The following is a 21,142-nucleotide window of genomic DNA, read 5'->3' as shown; positions in this document are numbered from 1 at the left end:
CTGGAACAGCCTATTGTCACTCACAAATTCACAGACTAGCGGCAAATAAACTTGAACAAAGCGTAATCAGGAAATGAATGCCCTCTTTCCATTGCTATTTAATGACGATCCTGCCTTCATTCTGCTTTGATTAACCTTTTTTTGCCTTATCTTTTCACTTAATGTTTCCTTAACTTTAAGTCAGTTGCACAAAACATTTTTAGGGAAATTTCCCCCTTAAATTAAGTGAAAAAGTTACAGGTGCCCATGAGGTCCCTTAACTGCTTCATTCAGAATGGATATCAATATAAACAGCATTTGTGGAGATTAATGTTGCTTTCCTCTGCCCTGGTTGCAAAAGGAAAACATCAACATTTACAATTACTATGTTACGTCTAGTCTATGAGACCAGGTTGATCAACCAGCTAGCTAGGTGTATACCTAGCCAGCTACATAGCTAAACATTGGAAGGTGCACAATCCATGGCCACAAAGCTAGCTGGCTAGCTAACTACTCTGTAAATTACCTTGACCTGCTAGAAAGTAATAGAAACAAGTTGAGAAAAAAGTAACTAAAAGAAACATGTTTCATTATCTTCTGAATCAATTTGCTTCTCCTGTCTTGAATGTAGAAATTATATTTTTACGATCTCCCAAAATAAATGCAATCTTAGTCAGTAAATCAGGTCATCTCCATAGTAACCAGAGATTATTTCTGCTGTACATGCCTTCAAACTACCGTAAAATCAAATTAAATAAATGTGTATTCTTCACATGCTTCATAAACAACAGGTGTAGACTAACAGTGAAACAATTACTTACGGAGCCTTAAGTATTCCCTTACCTAATGTTTGAGGGTCTCTAACGCGCTTAAACAATTCCCTTAGGTAAGGGGAAATTATTCCTTAAGGTAAATCCTTAAGGGAAACACTTAAGATGTTTTATGCAACCTGGCCCAGAGCCCTGAGGCAGAACGATGACGTGGGCTGGAGACTTCACATTCACATGGACCAGGAAGTGCTTGCTTGGACTCCCTTCAGAGGAGCAGAGAGAGATCATCCAATCATAAATCAGAATTAAGGTCTCCAGGACAAAACATGACTTACTCTGGAGCTGAAGAAGCAAAGCATTAACAATGCTCGCCCAGTCCACAGCCTTAAGAGGCACTCTTGTGATTGTGTACAGTGTATGCTTTGACATGTTATTAAATGGGACAAAAGGGAAGGGTTCCAATAGACCCATGGATGGAAGGAGGAAGGGATTTCTACACAGATGATGCATGTGAACATCAATTCCGACATGGCTGGGAAGTTCACAAAAGATTGTACTTTGCAGAGTAGTTATTTACCTTCTGGCCATGTTGTCTTATACACAGATGCTCTCTGTCCTGTGTTATTTCTTCACTCAGCATGTGATGGGACTCAACTCTGACAAGAAAATGTACAATACAGAAATGTTGCTTTGTAAGCATGTCGCCACATGCAAGTATTGTAAGTCTTTCATAGTCCTCTTTATGGACTGTTTATCTACATATGAAGACCACATGAAGACCGATATCTTATAATTAAATGCTGACAAAGTTTACCTTTGTAATCATGGATATTCGCTATTGATGTGCCTTCAGTCATTTGCTGGTAGAGTTGCAAAATTCTGGTAACTTTGGCAAAAATCATCCAACTGAATTTTCTGGACAATCTGGGAATTTTCAGAAACTTGACGGAATTTTTGCAACCCGTGGTCAAAACACCTGTTCAGTTCATGACCAACTAGTCTACATTTTCACGGTCAGGTCACACTCTTCGCTGATTACAGCTTCTCCTTAAGAGGGAAATAGAGAAAACAATGTGGTCTCACTGTGGTTGCTGACCTAAGCTGACACACTGTATCAAGTATGTGGGTCAGCAGCCCTGACATTTACTGCCTGTATTAAACCACAGTTATAGGCCTAGTTCTTTCTTTTAGACTTGGGTCTTTCCTCTCCTCTCTCCACTGTGCAGACAGCGTGCAACATCCAAAAAGCACAGCTGTCAGAGCAGATGATCATCGGGACTGAGCCTTATTGGGTGAGCAACGACACCGTCTCAAATCAAGTACTACAGTACATTGGGATACAGAAAAGAAAAGCTATAGACTCTGACTTACATTAACTAATACTAGATATAGTTCCCTTTTTAATGCAAACCCATACATATTGGCTAAGTGCAATACAGTATGTCCCCACATCACAAGATGTTTCTTACTACATACCGTCCAATCAAAGGTTTATGACTACAACTCCATGTGATCAGTTCAATTAATGACATCATCACCTTGCATATAAACTTAATAAATCACTGAGTAAATCATGCCCTACAAGAAGTGAAAAAGCAAGAGCGAGACAGCACACCATGCAGCCAAATATTCTTACCTCTTATTTGCCTGCCTCCAACGGAGTTGTCACTAGTCTTCTTCACGCCCTGCAAACATTCATGTTGAGTAGCCCCACTGGCTTACTAAATGTTAGCTAAGTCAGAAGTATCAATACTGTGCATCAATCCATTTCCGTCCCTCAATTCTCAATTAAGCCAACGTGTTTACGGCACTATTACCCAGTCCAACGGGGAGCAGCACCACCTCCTATTCACTTGTCAGACCCAATTTGCTTCCAGGGCTCAGTGTGTTGTGAAGCCAATGCAAGCCGCTCAGCCAGGCTTGGGGCTGGTTTTACAGTGCCGCCTTTCATCACATTCAACCCAGTGATCTGTGAAATGACTGGAGGGCTGGAAGAGGGGTGAAGGGACCTCAGGACCCATTCATGGTTGGCATCTTTATACAGTATGTGTGAGACAATTGAGCAATTGAGCAGGAGTATGCATGTGTTATTAACAGCACATAAGAATACCTATTCTGGTGTTACGCTCAAGCTCGCAGACAGACAGCAGACATCCATGCGTTAATGAAGTTTACACAATGTTACTGTTTGTTATAGGGCAAAAGTTCATGTTCATTATTTTTTACCACAGTATATTGCAATATCTTGTGACAATCTGGTTGTCATATGGCAGTCAGTGACATGTTTTGATTAAGGCAGAAATAATTATGTTTTTCAAAAGCAGCGCTATCCATGTTAAATTTGGATAAGGACAGAATATAGATAGCCATGGCTTGGGACTAATATTTTATCATTCCCACAGTATTATGCTGTCCTGTTTAAATCATAACTACTTCATGTAGTAATTGTGTTGTTCATTATTTGGTGGACCATTTCTGCTTGCTAGACATTTTTGTTTAATTAATGACTAATTAGGACACGCCATTATTATATGCCTACAAAGTATTTATCTGTAAGTGTTGTTGCCTGCATTTATGAATATCAGCATGCTCTCAAATACAGTACTGTATAGTGTTCAACATTATACAATTCTGCAGTTGATACTGTTTTGTGTGTTTAAGCATGATCCTATGCAAATTGTGTGGCCTTGACCTGGTCATGATGCAATCCTCTGTATACAGTATGCTGTAGCAGGATGTACTGTAGTAGACAACTGTGCTATTGTGTATGCTAAAGCATGATATCCTGGTTGTGTGTGTCTTTGTCAGGCTCCGAGGCTGTGTCCCAAATGGCACCTTATTCACTATGTAATGCTCTGCTTTTGATCAGAGCTCTATTGGCCCTGGTCAAAAGTAGTGCACTATATGGAGAATAGGGTGCCATTTTTGGACACTGCCTCGGAGCCTGACAAAGACACACACAACCTGGATATCATGCTTTAGCATACACAATAGCTCCCGACTCTGTGGGTCAGTTAGCGTCAAGTTTGATGGCAGCCCCTTTGCTGCAGTCATCACAGAGAACCCCATCACCATCACAACAAACTATACGTGTGAGTTACTGAGAAGACATTCCTTGTAAAAATAGGCCAAGAGATTAGAAGAGTATTGAATCAAATTCCAGATTTAAAAAACTATTGGTGTGAGTGAAATGATTGTTAGATTGTTGTGTTTATTTATAAAGCATGTGAAATGAAGTTGAGACAAAAAGGACATCTGAAACAAGAACTGCACTTGTAAACAGCAAAATGGACCATTGGAATATTTTATTAATGTGTAGAAAATGTATTAAAAAAGGAACTATACAGTACATGTTTAAAGTTAAACTAGAACTAATCTCACCGGTAGTACCCAGGATTATCCAACACAATCCAGATACTTATCAAATGAGCTTTTCCACGGTCCCAACCTTCCTTCACATTCTTCATGGCAAATAATATAGATAGCATAGAACTGGGATCTTAATCCAACAGGCAAAGTACACATTTCAACAATCCTTGTGGCTATTTCTCAGCTAAATAGTAATGTTGCATCAACTGACAAATGTATTACGTAGCTGTGTCTAGTGGTCATAAATACAATTAAATAAAAAAACAACAGGAAATCATTCCACACATTAACTATGCCTGATTAAATCACACAACAGAGGAACAGATTGTGGGTTTGAGTTGTGATCCAGTGTGAGTTGTTTCTCCAGTGCATTGTGAAGCTGTGATTGGTAAAGTAATGGGGGAAGATGGACAATTCTGAAGCACTAGATGAGCTTTTACCATCTGCTATGCAAATCAATAATAGAGTGAAGTCTGCCGTCAACGTTGTTGCATAAAATGCAGTCTTTTGATTACACTCCCCTCCTCACACAGAACATTTTTGAAACCTTCTCTCAGATGTAAATACAAAGATCTGCATGCTGTGCACCAGATAAAACAGAGAGACACTTTATAGTTTCTCATCTGTTCAAATAGAAGAGCAGACCACATGTTAACTTGGCCTCTGGCTATGGCGTTCGAAAACAGGGTTGTGTCCCAAATGGCACCCTATTTTCTATTTAGTGCACTACTTTTGACCAGGGCCATAGGGCTCTGGCCAACTGAACTACTCTTGACCAGGGCAATAGGTCTCCGGACAAAAGTAGTGCACTAAATAGGGAATAGGGTGCCATTTGGGATGCAGCCCCAAATTCGACTATTGATCTGATCCTCCTACATCAGCTCCTGGGTAGAGCAACAGCAACAACATTCACTTGGAATGCATACTAAGAGAGTAACAGCAATGTTAGTCCTACAGCATATCAATAGGTTAAATGTATAATTCTGATAAGAAAATGTATGTAGGCTATTTCTTGTTTGATCATTTACTTATCTAATATGAGTGGCATGCGACATATCCAAGCACTTATTATTCTAGGACAATGTAATCATTTTAAAGTGATAGGATAATTCACCCATAATCTGCATGATTTTTGTACAGCCATGCAATTGTCCCTTAGTTGATTTACATATGGACTGTGATGAACTGTGATTAGAGCGTTAGAGTATTTTCTGTGAGGTTGATTATGTGGTGAACTGCAGACCTATTATGTCAAAATCTGTTTCTACTCATGGCTGTATGAGGCATCAGAACCATAGAAATAGAATCACAGTGGTCTGTGTTATTCCCATTCTAGTTATTCCATTCTATAATCAGAACTATACATTCACCCTCCTTCAAGTGATGGCATGGGAGCAATAGTAGGAACAATAGTGGTGGCTATAAGGGGCCCTACTGTTTCCCCCCAAATGTAAGTATTCTGCTTCAGCAATGTCTGGTGGAGGTCTGACGATGCCTGGGAGAGGTATACTTGATCTACATCTCATACTTGATCTCGGCATTCACAGTTTATGGAGTTAGTAACAGCATTGCATATACTCCTGTCACATATGTGCAACGTGTTGTCTACAGTAGTCCTGAAGTGGAAAGGCATGAAAAACAACTTTATATTCAGCATATTGAGATTCTATTATATTTCTTACTAACAATACATTTATTTCCCTCCTCAGTATTCCTCGATTTGTTTATATTCTTTTAGTACTCAGCATTTTCGCAGCCATCATTGATTACATGCATTTGTATTTGAGGTTCCCTCAAAAGTTAGATGTGCTATTACATCACAAGTGTCTTAACGCTCTAATACCTTTAATTCCAAATTCAAGTAGAATTTTGTAGATATTCTCTCTTTTGCTCCCCTGAAACAACATCAAAACAGGTAAGATGATTTAATCAGTCCAATTGAAATATAACTTTACCAGCTCAGACTTCAACTTCAATTCTTGGCAGAGATTCTGGGGGTTGAAATACTGACAAGCTTAACTTTTGTGCACGTTGAAAAAGGCTATGACTTACAGAAAGGAATCATAACATAAATAAGAACTACAGTATACATATGCTAAAGCTTGGAATAGGCCTTCTGGATAATCTTGTCAGAACACCTCACCTAACCAAACGTGTTTGTGGACAATAACGCTGTATAATTCTGATTGATTGACAATTATAAATTCTGAAAGACAGTGGTGACATTTTTTGGGAGGAGTCAATAAGCATTCGGGTTAGAATTTGGGCACACCAGCATCTGCCAAAAGAGACACCTCTTTTGTTACATACAGTACATTCCATCTGTTATCTACAGAGCTTCATCACTCTCATTCCTTGCACAAAATGCACTGAGACATAGTTAGTCTATGTAGTTAATAAACAAGTGCACACCCTATTCTAGTAAAAACTAAACAATGTCTTGCTCAGGGAGTTCGGATGCATTGCATTAACAGCTCTGGAACAGTCACTGGACAAGTGGAATTCTGAGGAGAAATTCAACACTTAAATACAATAATATTCTCATGACACATTTGTTATTACCATGGAGGTGTTGCTCATACTGTTAGCATGCAGTAGGCTCATCCTTTTTCAAAACAAGTCTGTCTTAACAACTATGATTAGAACAATAGGGGAAGTAGTATAAGAGTTTCATAATGCTCCTGATTCCTATACCGATATATACCATAGTACCAGCAGTCGTTAGGATGGTCAATCACCATTGTTTTAAGTCATCAAGTCTAAAGGACAGTGAATAACAAAAAATAAACACAGTTATTATGTTACAAACACACTGTGTGGTTGGTAGAGTTTGTAGAGATTGGGTGAGAGAAAAATAAAGTTAATTGGTCAATATAAACCACAGAAAACGGAGAACAACAGTAAATTAAATGGTTTGATGTAAATGATTGGATAAGTAGAAATACAGTGTATCCATCCATCAAATGTACATTGAGGACATGAGGGGTTCGCTACAGCAGGCCAAATGTTACTTGCACTGGTGGCGTAACACAGTTAGACATTAAATACGGGTGAGACAGGAAGAATGTACTGTATTTAGGACGACTATTAAACACCAACATACAGTAATTGAGCTTATCAGTTTCAAATAATACTGACAAAGAACAAGTGCTCAGAAAGTAACCATGACAATTGTTTCTGAGATTACAACCAATTATCCCCCCAAAAATCTGCTGAAGTGATGATGAGGTTACAAAGAAAGGGAGCTCTGTCGACAGTTTCTCTTCAGCAAATCTTTGGTTTCATGTCAGAACTAATATTAGCACCCTCACTGCAAGTAACATAATGGGGAAACATTTGAGAGTGCTAATTCATATACAGTATCCATATACTGCTTTACATTTGTTTGTGGAGTTGGAATTTACTCAAGGAGAATACCGTATGTGAATATTGGTCAGTGTTATATATTTCAGTTATGCAGGGCAGTATCAAGACAATAATTGAATGACAGTGGTCATACTATGTAACTTGCTCACTGTTCTTTTCTTACTAAATGGGCACTGGAGCTAGGCATGTACATTTCAAGTTGAGCACAATCATTGTTTGGTGCTCTACGTTTCTTCCATTCCAACCAGAGTATGGATTTGGGATTTTATTTTATATTCAAAAGTAAATCGGACACATGGACATAAATAAATAAATAACTGATGTTGAATCCACTATTACAGGCTGGTATGTCGCTTGGTAATGGCTAATGCTGATTAGCTCATTATGAGTGCCAATGTTTTGTCTATGTCCAATTAATTGCTCCATGCAGGCATTTGTCTATAAAACTCATGGAGGGTTGCTATTTCAATCAAAATCTCAGTAACAAGGCATCAAATCATATCATGTAATAAATTGACTTTTACCATATCAGTTATAAAAATAGAGATATCTTACATGTTTATGGGCATATAGAATTTTGTTAAAATTACTATTTTAAATGGGATAAATAATCCTAGCTCTCATGTACTCATATTTTATAGACAGAGAGAAGTTCATGAACTCTACTCTGAGCTCACCCCTTTAATTTCCAGGACAGGGCACCTGACTAAACACACAAACCTAATGGTTTACCTCTCTTCCTACTTTAGCAAATAGATAGCCTCAAAATCCAGATTGACTCACACTATGTTTCACTCGTTTCACTAGTGGAGTGAAACAAATGTGAAACAGAGCTGAATTCAGTCTGGTTTTCCGGGCTAGCAAACAGAACCATTGTCATTCAATTGTTTTAATAAATTACATAGCTCGTCCTATTGTCTTTCAGCCTTATGTAGAAGTGGGAACAGCTAGCTGGATTGGGGGTAAAAGTGTACAGGGATAAAGGGTTTATTCTGGAGGAGTGGACCTCCTTCGCTTGCCACTGATGCTGCGGTAGTTAAATGGCCTCATCTTCATCTCCACGAAGGGGATAGAGAACTCATGACCCTTCCAGTAATGCCAGTTGATACCCTGTAAGATCAAGAGAAGACATTGGTTAGAAACTTATGCTGAGTTATGTAACTTCCGATTACATATTGCTCATATGCCAAGTGAGATAGGTTTAGGTATTGTTCTCAATGGACAGTTCACTTCTAATTTGAATGTAACATCCTCAGCTGTCTCCTTATTCTCAGACCAACCTTTTTCCTTTTTCCTTACAATGGTATTTCCTATAGCCTGTTACAGGATGGGGTCGCAGTTCCGGAGCGACCCACTAGGTGTCATCCTCCGACACCTCTCCGGAATGTCCCCTCATTCTCGGGCACCCCTGGCTGGTCGCTCACAACCCCCGGATTGACTGGTCCATGGGGCGGCTCATCCTGGAGGGAGGCTCCGCCCCCGTCCTGTTCGGTTCCCCACTGACCACTCATCAGCCCAAACCACCATCCCAGACCACCTACCAGTCCTCACCTCTTCCCCAGGAGTATTGGGATCTGGGGGAGGGCTTTAGTAAGAGGCGTGCCAAGGGCCTACCTCCTCACAGGCCTTATGACTGAGCTATCGATCTCCTGCCGGGCGTATGCCCACACGAGGGCGATGGCTTTCCTTGTCCCGGCCTGGAGACGCTGGCCATGAGGGACGACCCCATTGTCCCCAACGCCCTGATTGCTGCCCCAGTTTCGTGGGGAATTGATAGGCTGGTCAGAGCAGCGCTACGGCGGGAGCCCGATCCGGGCGGAGGTCCATCGGGGAGGATGTACATACCCAAGTCTGCGCACTCGCGACTGCTTGTTACAGGGTGCACTGTTACAGGAGTGGGTCACAGTTCCGGAGCGACCCACTAGGTGTCATCCTCCGACAACCATAGGCATCTCCTCACTCACAGTCGGGACTAATTATCTGTCTATTGGTGTCACCTGTGGCTATCTGATTCACCTGTGCATTTATGCCCTCACTTCCCTGTGTTCCCTTGCTCAGTTGTCTCTGCTAGTTCCTTAATGTCAAGCAGTACGTATCAGTGTCAGATCACGAGACGGAGTTACAGGTACTCGAGAAGTGTTCTCCCTGTATCATTGTGTTTTTCCAGTCAGAGTTAGTATTTCGTATTGTTTGCTGTCAGCCAGTTTTTTGGAGACCTATGTGCTCCTCATTTGTTTTCGTGTATAGTCCGTTGTTTTGTATCCTGGCTTTTGGACCACCAGTAAAGATCCTTGTTTCACCATCCTTGCCTACTGTCTACCTGCACCGCACATGGGTCACACCTCACACCAACCCTTACAATAGCCATTGAAATATTCAGCAACATTTTGGACATTAAAGCAAATTTTCATTCTGCTGAATTTGTGTGATGTTTTAAGCCTTTTGTAGTAGCCTCACCAAAAGCTCTTTACAAGATTTGTACTTTTAACAAAATCGCACTGTTGGAAAAGCGGCAGGAGCTGGCCTTACTGTATAATACAAAGGAGCTGGCCTTACTGTATAATACAAAGGAGCTGGCCTTACTGTATAATCCAAAGGAGCTGGCCTTACTGTATAATACAAAGGAGCTGGCCTTACTGTATAATACGAAGGAGCTGGCCTAACTGTATAATACAAAAGGAGCTGGCCTAACTGCCTTCATTTTCTTTATGTTTTTAATTGAAATGAAAGGGAATCTCACAGACTGTGGTCTTTAATGTCAGTCGTCACAGCTCAGTCACAGTATGGAGAACAGGGACACTCACCTGACTGTGTCTCGACTCGCCATATTTTCCATTCAGGTTGGCCCGATGGCAGTTTTTGTACCACCAGGCTCCTTTGTAGGACAGAGCACAGTTGGTCACAGCGATGTCATTGTCTCTGTCTTTGGTGGAGAAGGGACGGCCTTGGTGATAGCTCAGTGAGTCCCCTGTGACAGGGATTGGAAATCAATTACGAATAGAAAGAACCAGCACAAGACATGGGCACACTGGCAGTCTGATCTGAATAATACTGCAGGGCTGGAGCCAAGTGGTGGGTGGATGGGATTAAATAAATGATCTTCTTTCAAGACACCATAACAGAGATGGAAGAGAATGGCTTTTATGGTTTTCTAAATAAATGTATTTTGATCGGCAAGTGCACACAAGGTCCAACCGATACTTGACTTCCTCTTTTAACCCAACCCCTCTAAATTGGATAGGTGGGCGTCCAGGGAGCTGTTGTTGTGGGGTGTGGGGTGGGGGGGCTGTTAACTGCCTTGCTCAAGAGCAGAATGACAGATTCTTCACCTTATCGGCTTGGGGTTTTGAACGAACAATCCTTTGGTTACTGGCCCAACGCTCTAACTGCTGGGCTATCGGTTCAGTATTATGCATCTCTTTGCTGTTAAAAGTAATATACTGTACGTTTAATAGCTTAGTTGCTTAATCTTAAATCAGTGCCACATAGAGTAGAGTGTACATAAATGCTCACCAGCTGTGCCATTATACTCTCCTATCCTGAGTTTGTATAAATTCCTGGCGTCTCCGATGGCGAACTTGTCATAGTTGGCATAAACAGACTCCTGGCCATCCTTCATGTCGATCCGGAGCTCGTAGCGACCTTGAGCTGCAAGCTTCTGTATGTTGTCCAAACCTGAAGAAGAATAAAGATAACCATTGGCCGTTTCAAATTAACTCACTCACTCAAGTCTGACATTAACTTGTACCTGCACCTTTACATGGCAAGAACCGATGCACACAGGAAACGACATAGAGACAAGAGGAAGCTGACAGTGAAGTGAAATCTGTCCATATCTTCCAGTCAACAGCCTTTGGTCCATTTGGCCTTGCTTCTGCAGCTACTGCCAGCCCAGAGCCCAGCCAGGCTGTGATGATAAGGACCAGGGAGATTAGACCTTGCTTTCCCAAGATAACAAACTTCCCCACTTGGCAGGGATGTTTCAAGTTTAACCTCAAGCAAGAAATCATATGATGTTGTAGATGTCTCATAATAGCAGATAGCAGTTTTATTTATACCCTACAAAAAACTTCAAGCCTCTGACGATAAGCATTGGACTGAACGAGGGAGAAACTGGGCTCGGGCTCCGATATGTCAGCAAAAGATACAATCGGCATTACAAAGCAAAGAAAGCCCTGGTGACAGGGGAAAAGCAATTGGTGTAATAAGATTTGTTAAACATTGAGTGAAGTCCAATTTGCCAGTGCCATGCAGGATCATCTGCTATTTACTTGATTAGAAATAGCCAGCAGGATAAAAAATGCATTTGGAGGCTGTATTCTGTTCTCATTATATCTCCTAAGTTAACATCTCTTATCATTTTATTACCCAGCTTACTCCTACACTTCCACAGAAATTAAGGGGCAAATTAAAAAGAGCGATAATGATCTCATATTGCACAACTGCGTCAATTTCTTTATATTACGTCCTCAAATTGACAATATATTTGGCCAGGGTCGGGTCAGTGAGTCAGATTAATGGATAGCACCGCAGCTGAAATAAAAATTTGCTGTTTTCAAACGGCTACTAATAAAAGCATCCATTAATTCCTGTTTCTTTTGTGTGAAGCAAACTTAATGTGAAGTGTTTCCCCGCAGAAAGAGCTATTCTGTCCATATCAGGGTAGTTAAACCAAATTTTATTTTGTCTCCCAGGTCTAACACATAGTCTCTGTGGTACGATGTCGAATAAAAAAGGTCAGGTGCGGTATGCTTACATAATCTGAAGCCCACCATGCTGTCATGTCTATACCATATCAGTGTCAGTCACAGGAATGGTACAGTACATGGCTACAGTGCTCCCTGTCATGGCAGGAGGTGTTTTTGCAGTGTGGACAGCCAGGTCTCTATTAGTATGAGACTGGGCAAGGAGGAGCACTGGGTGTGCTTGCCAGAGCCAGAGGTGACCTCCTACTGTGTATTTAATGACAGACAGGGGATATGTGATGGGCCTGGCAGTGTAGACCGGGGTTGCATCCCAAATGGCACCCTATTTCCTATACTGTATAGTGCAATACTCAAAAGTAGTGCACTATATAGGGAATAGGGAGTCATTTGGGATGCAGACACCTACCGTCCCCAGCAGGAGTGAGCACAGCACTGAGTCAGCAGAAATGAAACAGGTCATAAGGAATATCTACTGGATGAGAAGTGCTTTTAGCTTTTACCAATCAGGAATGAGTCAGGATTCACACTGGTTTCCCAGCGCATTGGATTTGTGTGTCATTAGTAGATGATATACTGAGGTACAGCTTGGGTAGGAACGTAGTGGCAATTGGTGATATAGAAAGAGGCATGACAAAGACTGGGGATGAATGTTCTGCAGGGTCATCAATATTCTGCAATGTTCTAAAGCAGGGGTGTCAAACTCATTCCATGGAGGGCCTAGTGTTTGCAGGTTTTTTTCCCTTTCAATTAAGACCTAGACAACCAGGTGAGGGGAGTTCTTTACTAATTAGTGATCTTAATTAATCAATCAAGTACAAGGGAGGAGTGAAAACCCGCAGACACTCGGCCCTCCGTGAAATGAGCTTGACACGTGTTCTAAAGGTTAAATTAATTTACAATCCTTTTTTTGGTTATGAAAGTGTACTGTACTGTAATTCTATTTTTCTAATTAAAAGTACAAAAACTAGTTCTCAAGGTTGGGCTCTCTGCTATGAAATATTCATGTTGACCTCATCTTTTATCTATTTGCAAAAACAATAACATGAAAACAGGCCCATGAAGAAACATTGTTCATTTCTAGCTTTTGTAATGAATATAATTATGGATTTTATAATGAGTTCATCAAAGGAGAGAGCGCTTTTGTTTTGTATCAAAATCAGAGAATTTATGAAAAACAATTACCATGTAATCTCAGTGAGAAATGAGAGCTGAATACATCCATTAATAAATCGCAGAGCTAGTGTTTGTGAAGTGAAGTAATGAAAGAAAGACAGGAGAGAGAGAGAGACTAGAAACAACAGACTAGAAACAAATGTGTAAATTAAGTCAACTGTTAATTCTGCTGTGGGAGAGATAAGCAGAAGCAGAGACTGCAACACAAACACAAGGGCCTCCTATTCCTATTTTAAGTAGTGTACAAAACTACACACTCTACCCCAAGAGTAGGGGTATCTCTCTACAGAGCTAAGTAGCCCCGAGAGATACCTCCTAAAAAGTGTTATGGGGTTGAAATGAGCTGTTGAGGACCTTACCGAGCCAGAATTCATCCTCTAGGTTCCCAAAGCCGACCCTGTAGTCACTCCACTTCCTGGAGAAGTCGGTAAGGCCATTCTGACGACGTTGGAACACCTGGAACACAGACCAGATACAGATGCAGAGTGGAGATCAGGTGACAACACTTTAATTACACAAAGTATATGTCCCAAATAGCACCCTATGCACTATAATGTTGGGTGTTGTTGGGGTTTTTCTGCAAGGTATATCTCCTGCTGTGAGACACTTACGATCCAGCCTCCTTCGTCTGTGGTCATATCACAGTAGACCTGCACTCCCTGATTGGCATCTCTGTTGATGTAGATTGTGTAGACGCCGCTCAGGGACTCCCCATTCAGCAGATGCTGGGCACAGTTCTGAGGGGTGGCAAACAGACGGTTTCCTGGAGCGGAGAAGAACAGAGCACATGACATCAGCTCAACACAATGGAGAATGATGAGGACTGGGCCCATATTCATAAAGCATGTCATAGTAGGACTGCTGATATAGGGTTAGTTTTGATTTTAGATCATAATTAATATGATTATATGGACAGAGGGGATCTGATCCTAGATCACCTATCATAGTCTGTGATGCTTATTGAATATGGGCCTGGAATCTGGATAGAGAGTGGAGTGGGGATAAATGGTACGTGTGTGTATGTGTGTGTGTGAGTATCTGTGTGTGTGTTAGTGTGCGTGCATATGTGTTTACCTGTTGTGAAGGCCGTAGAGACGATATCGCTGGTCTCTAATCCCCTGGCAGCCTGCAACCTCACAGTGTATTCTGTGGTCTCTGCCAGGCCCTCCAGACGGATCCACGTGTCTTCTGCATCCAGGATCAGCTCCTGTAGCACCACACACACACACACCACAGAGGGGAGAACACACAGATAAGGGAACGGTAACTGATCCTAGATCAGCACTCCTATTCTAAGGCGCTTTGTGAATGCAGACCCTGATCTGATAATTCCTGTTGTTATGAATAGGAGTGTAAGCACAGCATAGACCTAGGGCTTTTAACATCATTTATGGGCCTGTGAGTGGATACGGTACAGCAAACAGCTAGATCCAATCCAAACAAGTGTATAGCAGACAGTAACCCATAGCGGTGATACTATCTGACTCCTACCAACAAACAACAAAAGCACCCAGGCACATTTACAGAAAAAAAACATTGTCAGGCCCATTTAAATGCTGAATTCATTATCTAGTGTATTTGGCCCTTGTACAACTCTTCCTTGTGTTTTTCTAAATGATCAGAAGGAGAACTAAAACCGCAGCTAAAGGGGAGGGAAATGACCTTATCAGACACTGGTGCTATAAGGAGCTGCCAGGAAGAGGAAGAATGGCTATTTCGGTCTAAAACTCAAGACGGCTCAATTCCCTTTAATTGTTTTTGACAAATCCACTTTTATCAAGCGTATCTTCTGTCGCAGAGTGGATGGCATCCCATTTTTCTCAGAGATCTCTTTTTCTGGCAGATTAAATAAAAAATAGATTTCGATGATGAGCTCTCTAGGAGCTGGCTGTGACAGCAGCGTGAACTGCTGAATCTGATGAGGTTTGAGCCACATGAAATATCTATGAAGAACTGGATGAAATGTTCAGCCATTTTGGAAAAAGTCACACATTTTAAGACAACATGTTGTGTGAATTATGCAGTTAAAGCAGCTTTTTAAATAATGTTTCTCTCACAATGGACCTGGTACTGTTTCGCTGTAGTTTCTTTGTCAAGAGTATTATTTTATTGTTACAACAACAGTTACCGATATAAAATATTTGCATGTATGGTATTGTTGATCATGTACAAAACATAATTTACAATAGATTGCAGGTTGCCTAATTTACAAAATATAATTGTATTGCTCTAATCTAGAAGGTCAACATATTCAAACTAACACAGATTACTGTGGTGAATATGAACATTATATTAGCAGAGAGAAAAGGTTGGGAAGAATTTATGGGGACTGAAATGAACCTAAGCAGAGTAAAACAACATATCCTGTGACTAAAACCAAATAATCTGTGCATGACTGACACCCACTGGACAAACACAAGCACCAAAAACACACAAGGTCAATATAGTAAAACACATGCATGTGTGTTGACTGTGACTGTGTGTGTGTGAGTGTGTGTGTGTGTGTGTATGATGTGTTCGTGCATGTGTATGCATGTGTGTTGAAAGATATATATAAAATAATATTTAAAGCTAGATAAGATAAAGACAGTGAGGACAGTACAGTCTTGGGCTCTGTCTGTGACTTTGTCCCAAATGGCACCCTATTCCCTTTATAGTGCACTATTTGACCAGGGCACATAGGACTCTGGTCATATGTAGTGCACTATATAGGGAATAGGGTGCAATTTGGGATGCATTCTTGGGCTCTGCCTGTATGATGTAATTAGTTGAGAGAGATATCTGCTGTAGAATATCAGGGGAAATTGTTCCTGGTGAGTCATTAATAGGCATATTGTATCGGAATAACCTTGCTAATCTACTTTATTAATATTACTCAGCTACATCAAAGAATGTAATTAAAATGAAAAATGTTCCAGGAGGCAAATTAAAATATCTAAATGGCTCTATTGCCTGGGAATTCACTGTGGAGTAGAGCTGTGCAATGTGTCTGTATTAAACGGTCATTTGTCTGGGAGATATGTACACTGTTTTGGTAACTTCAAAACACTACCGGTAATTCTCATATTATGGCTCATATGTTACGAATCATATTTCCTGTGAGGACCTTTGGCTTAATGATACAGCATAGAGGCCTACAGTGTGTGAGCTTGATTGGAAACTCATAGACAAAGATAACCCTTACAAAAAAAGATTGCAGTTTTCAAACTGCAGTAAAAGTGCAGTAACTGCAGTTGACTGTGGTATTTTGGACGCAGTAATAATAACTGCAGCGTACTGCAGTTGAACTACAGTTATACTGCACTCTGACTGCAATCTTTTTTCGTAAGGAAAGGCAGCGTTTTGGTAGCCTGAGTGCCAGTCTGTTTGTGATATGATTCCAATTCCTTGTCACTCATTCTCATGCCAATGTTTGGCTTGACAATGACAGCAATGGAGAAGACAAGAGCACAGACAGCTCTGGGACCAGGCTAGTATTTTGGCAGCTTGAAAACACTACACATAACACTTGTGGCTCATATACATTTCCCATTTGAACCTCTTTGGCATGTACAGTTCAGTATGTGTCTGTGAATGGGAACTCTTGTTGATAAAGTTAGATAAGCCCTACTGTATTCTGCCTACCTTTCTGCTGCCATCGGCTGATTTGTATGTGAGCATGTAGTTGTCGATGTCCGCGATGGGTGGCTGCCAGGAGATGAGGGCGCTGCGGTGGTTCACCTCGCTGGCCGTCAGGTTCAGAGGAGCGTCCATGGCTACAGGGGAGCAATCAGATAGCAGATAACTACATCACTGTGAGTCAAACCATTAGAGGCTACTGTATGTCTGGAGGTCAATTTCTAGTATCCAAATACTGTACTTAAATAGGGAAAGTTGCCCAATTATGATCTATCTCCTAATTTGATGAACCCCCCTCTAGCGGACCTTAGTTAGAATCACCCTTCTGCACATGCATTCTAATGTCCTTTACCCAGCATCCTTTACTGCAATATTTTTTTATCTGCCAATGATTCATGCTAAAAATAAATCTGCCTACTCAGACAAACGTTTTTGCCAAAGCATCTATCCTCCTCGCACATCTAGATACGTATCTGATAGACTAATTTATGTCATTTATCAGACGCTCTTATCCAGAGCGACTTACAGGAGCAATTAAGGTGAAGTGCTCAAGGGCACATTGACAGATATTTCACCTAGTCGGCTCGAGATTCAAACCAGCAACCTTTCGGTTATTGGACAAACGCTCTTAACCAATAGGCTACCTGCCACCCACTCTGTTCCCTACCTCACTCCTTTTCCTATCTCGCTCTCCTTCTGTTGTCCTCAGGTGTTTTCAGGGGAGCTCTATGACAGTTCAGTAATTAACAGTGTGTTTCACCACTGATAGCCTCAGGCCTGAAGGATTTTCTACATGAGATGCAATGACATCTCCACACGGCAGTAGTGCCCACTAGAGAAAATTACAATGTTGGTGTCCACACTGACCTATCTGCCTCTTCCAGGTCTTATCTGACAGACTGCCATTCTCCTCCTCTCTCCTCAACATGACTGCTACGCCTGAGAGGGCGTTAATCCTTTCATTTTCCTTTCATCCCCTTTAATTGTGATTGAATCTTTTCAAGTCATCACAATGCCTACACTTCTCTCTGGTTTCCTCTCTCTCTCTCTCTCTCTCTCTCTCTCTCTCTCTCTCTCTCTCTCTCTCTCTCTCTCTCTCTCTCTCTCTCTCTCTCTCTCTCATTCTCTTTAATTATACCCTGTGTCAGCACTATTCTGAAAGATGGAGTTTTTCGACATCTAATATAGAGGTGTCTCAATAGGCAAACAGATGGCAAATGCAGTAATGCATTATTACTATATGATAAGAAGATCAGTAAATCTCCCTCCTGTATGCATTGTACTGAGATATACAATACATGTATTTCAATCAACAAACAATTAATAATTGAATCCCCATGCACTGGTTCAGGTGGATACTAAACCAAAGTACTTATTTTGAAGAAACATTATCATTTCTAAAACGTCCCTAAATAACATCTCTCTTACTGGTCAAGTCTTTTAGAAAGTGAGTCAGCAAATAACTTTATGCTCATAAGAGGCCATCAACACTGTCACATTTTTATCAGAGCATAACAACCAGCGAAAACAAAGCGTAAGCAGAGCATAACCACATTGAAAATTAAATAAGACCCAAATTAAGAACAGAAAAAACCCTCTGAAGCCTGGTGAACTTCGCTACCCCATCCAGTGATTACGTGTCAACATTAGAGAACAAGGCTGGCCCTGGAGTAGCAAAGCTGATGGCCTGTGACACTTTTAGACAAAATAATTTGGTGAAAAACAGTGTCTATAAATTAAGTTTTGCAAAGGGAACTGGTTGATTAAATAAATATAGGGGAATTGCCCCTCCCTATAGGGAGACTTTTACCGCAAGACAAAAAAGCCACAAAAAAGTACTGGTTGTTATTTTATTCTGGACATTAGTTTGTGTACAGTACAGAGGCAGAGCAGCAGCCCACTTGTTCTGAAAATGTTAATATGGTTCCACTGTAGTGCCGCCTGGGCCACTCTGCTCCCTTGGGGATATTAATGCACTGCTGCTGACAGAGATTTTTTTTGTTAATGAAACACTGAAAATAGAGTTCAGGGCCCGGTTGCACAAAACATCTTAAGTACATTTTCCCCTTATCTTTTTTAGTCAGTTGCACAAAACATTTTAAGGCGAATTTCCCCCTTAAATTAAGTGAAAAAGTTAAGGGTGCCCATGAGGTCCCTTAAGTGCTTCATTGAGTATGTATATCAATGTAAAAAGCATTTGTGGAGTTGAATGTTGCTTTCCTCTACCCTGGTTTCAAAAAGAAAACATCCATCAGCAAGCTAGGTAGCTAAACAATGAAAGGTACATAATCCATGGCTACATAGCTAGCTGTCTAGCTAGCTACCTACTCTGCTAGCTTGACGTGCTAGAAAGTAATAGAAACAAGTTGAGAAAAAAGTAACAAAAAAAACGTGTTATATTATGTTCTGAATCAATTTGTTTCTCCTGTCTTGAGTGTAGAAGTTCTATTTTGCGATCACGAAATTAATGTGATCTCTTTGATGAGACATTCATTCAGTGAATCAGGTCTTCTCCGGGGTAACCAGAGACTCTTTCCGCCATACATGCCTTCAAACTACAGTAAAACGCCTAAATGATGCCTTTACGTAAGGAAATGTTTGAGGGGCTCTATGCAACAATTCCCTTAGGTAATGTGAAATTATTCCTTAAGGTAAACCCTTAAGGGAAAAACTTAAGGTATTTTATGCAACCGGGCCCAGAGCCCCAACTCTGGCTAAACTACACCATCTTCCTCCCCTCCTCTTCTCCCTTCCCTGCCGTAGAGTAGGTATGATCTCATTGGCTTGTGAAGGTGTCCATATTAGGATAGCCTCAGTCTTGCCAACTCTTGCGGAGATAGATTATTTTTTTATGAGACTGAGGCTGTCCTAATGTACCAGCATTAGAGATATTGTCAGTCAGTGATCACACTGCAAGTGCCTCAATGAGATGGGCAATGATTCCTGTTGCTAATTAGACAAACTTTAACTAAGAGGTGTGAGAGGGCACCCGTTAATTGAATAGTAGTAATGAGTTTTAAGTAGCTTGTTTGCTCTTAGTAGTCTTTGTGGGCTGGTTCTGAATGGGTAGGTGGTACGTAGCTAAACAAGTAAAGTACGTTACATACGTGTTGCAAAGTTGGCGATGACCGTTCCACTGGTCAGGGGTCCCTTGGTGGCGTAGAGGGCTACAGAGTAGGTGGTGCTAGGCAAGAGCTTAGTGAGCTGGTGCTCCTGTTTCACACCCTCCACCAGGAAGGTATCAGCTGTCACTAAAAGAGAAGGAGGAACAGAAAGACTTACATTACAATAGGAGAATACATGAGATTGTAAACAAACCTGACTTTTATGATTACATTAAACAGTTTGAATGTATAGCAGTTGCCTAAGATATGCACAATTGGGTTGGTAGATTGGGGTTCCTATGGCTGTTATATTGGTCAGGTTTAATTGCATGTTGCATCTTCAGGATCAGACCGTTTTTTTTTTCAATTTTCGCCAAAAATTACATATCCTAATCTAACTGCCTGTAGCTCAGGACCTGAAGCAAGGATATGCATATGCTTGATACCATTTGAAAGGGAACACTTTAAAGTTTGTGGAAATGTGAAGTTAATGTAGGCGAATATAACACATTAGATCTGGTAAAAGATAATACAAACAAAAAAACATGCATTTTCTACTTTTCTTGTTCCATCATCTTTGAAATGCAAGAGAAAGGTCACAATACAGTGAGCGAAAAAAGTATTTGATCCGCTGCTGATTTTGTACGTTTGCCCACTGACAAAGACATGATCAGTCTATAATTTTAATGGTAGGTTTATTTGAACAGTGAGAGACAGAATAACAACTAAAAAATCCAGAAAAACACATGTCAAAAATGTTATAAATTGATTTGCATTTAAATGAGGAAAATAAGTATTTGACCCCTCTGCAAAACATGACTTAGTACTTGGTGGCAAAACCCTTGTTGGCAATCACAGAGGTCAGACGTTTCTTGTAGTTGGCCACCAGGTTTGCACACATCTCAGGAGGGATTTTGTCCCACTCCTCTTTGCAGATCTTCTCCATGTCATTAAGGTTTCGAGCCTGACGTTTGGCAACTCGAACCTTCAGCTCCCTCCACAGATGTTCTATGGGATTAAGGTCTGGAGACTGGCTAGGCCACTCTAGGACCTTAAT

General features: G+C 40.9%; 1 protein-coding gene across 3 annotated transcripts in view; it reads right to left on the bottom strand.

Moving 5' to 3' along the window:
- Positions 1-4,039: 4,039 nt before the first annotated feature.
- LOC121535212 (tenascin-R) overlaps positions 4,040-21,142 on the bottom strand; it is a 140,040-nt gene continuing 122,937 nt past the window's right edge. For all 3 annotated transcript variants that reach the window (XM_041842047.2, XM_041842049.2, XM_041842048.2), the window contains 8 exons: positions 20,089-20,232; positions 16,988-17,118; positions 14,438-14,570; positions 13,975-14,126; positions 13,723-13,819; positions 10,998-11,159; positions 10,289-10,452; positions 4,040-8,594 (listed from right to left, as the gene is read on the bottom strand). In XM_041842047.2, coding sequence (XP_041697981.1) covers positions 8,472-8,594; positions 10,289-10,452; positions 10,998-11,159; positions 13,723-13,819; positions 13,975-14,126; positions 14,438-14,570; positions 16,988-17,118; positions 20,089-20,232 — 1,106 coding nt within the window. In that variant the 3' untranslated portion in view covers positions 4,040-8,471. The remainder of the gene's footprint in view (positions 8,595-10,288; positions 10,453-10,997; positions 11,160-13,722; positions 13,820-13,974; positions 14,127-14,437; positions 14,571-16,987; positions 17,119-20,088; positions 20,233-21,142) is intronic.

Source organism: Coregonus clupeaformis, chromosome 21 (genome assembly GCF_020615455.1).
Source record: "Coregonus clupeaformis isolate EN_2021a chromosome 21, ASM2061545v1, whole genome shotgun sequence".
NCBI lineage: Eukaryota > Metazoa > Chordata > Actinopteri > Salmoniformes > Salmonidae > Coregonus > Coregonus clupeaformis.
Note: the sequence above shows the minus strand (reverse complement) of the source record. Positions and strands in the feature narration are given on the sequence as shown.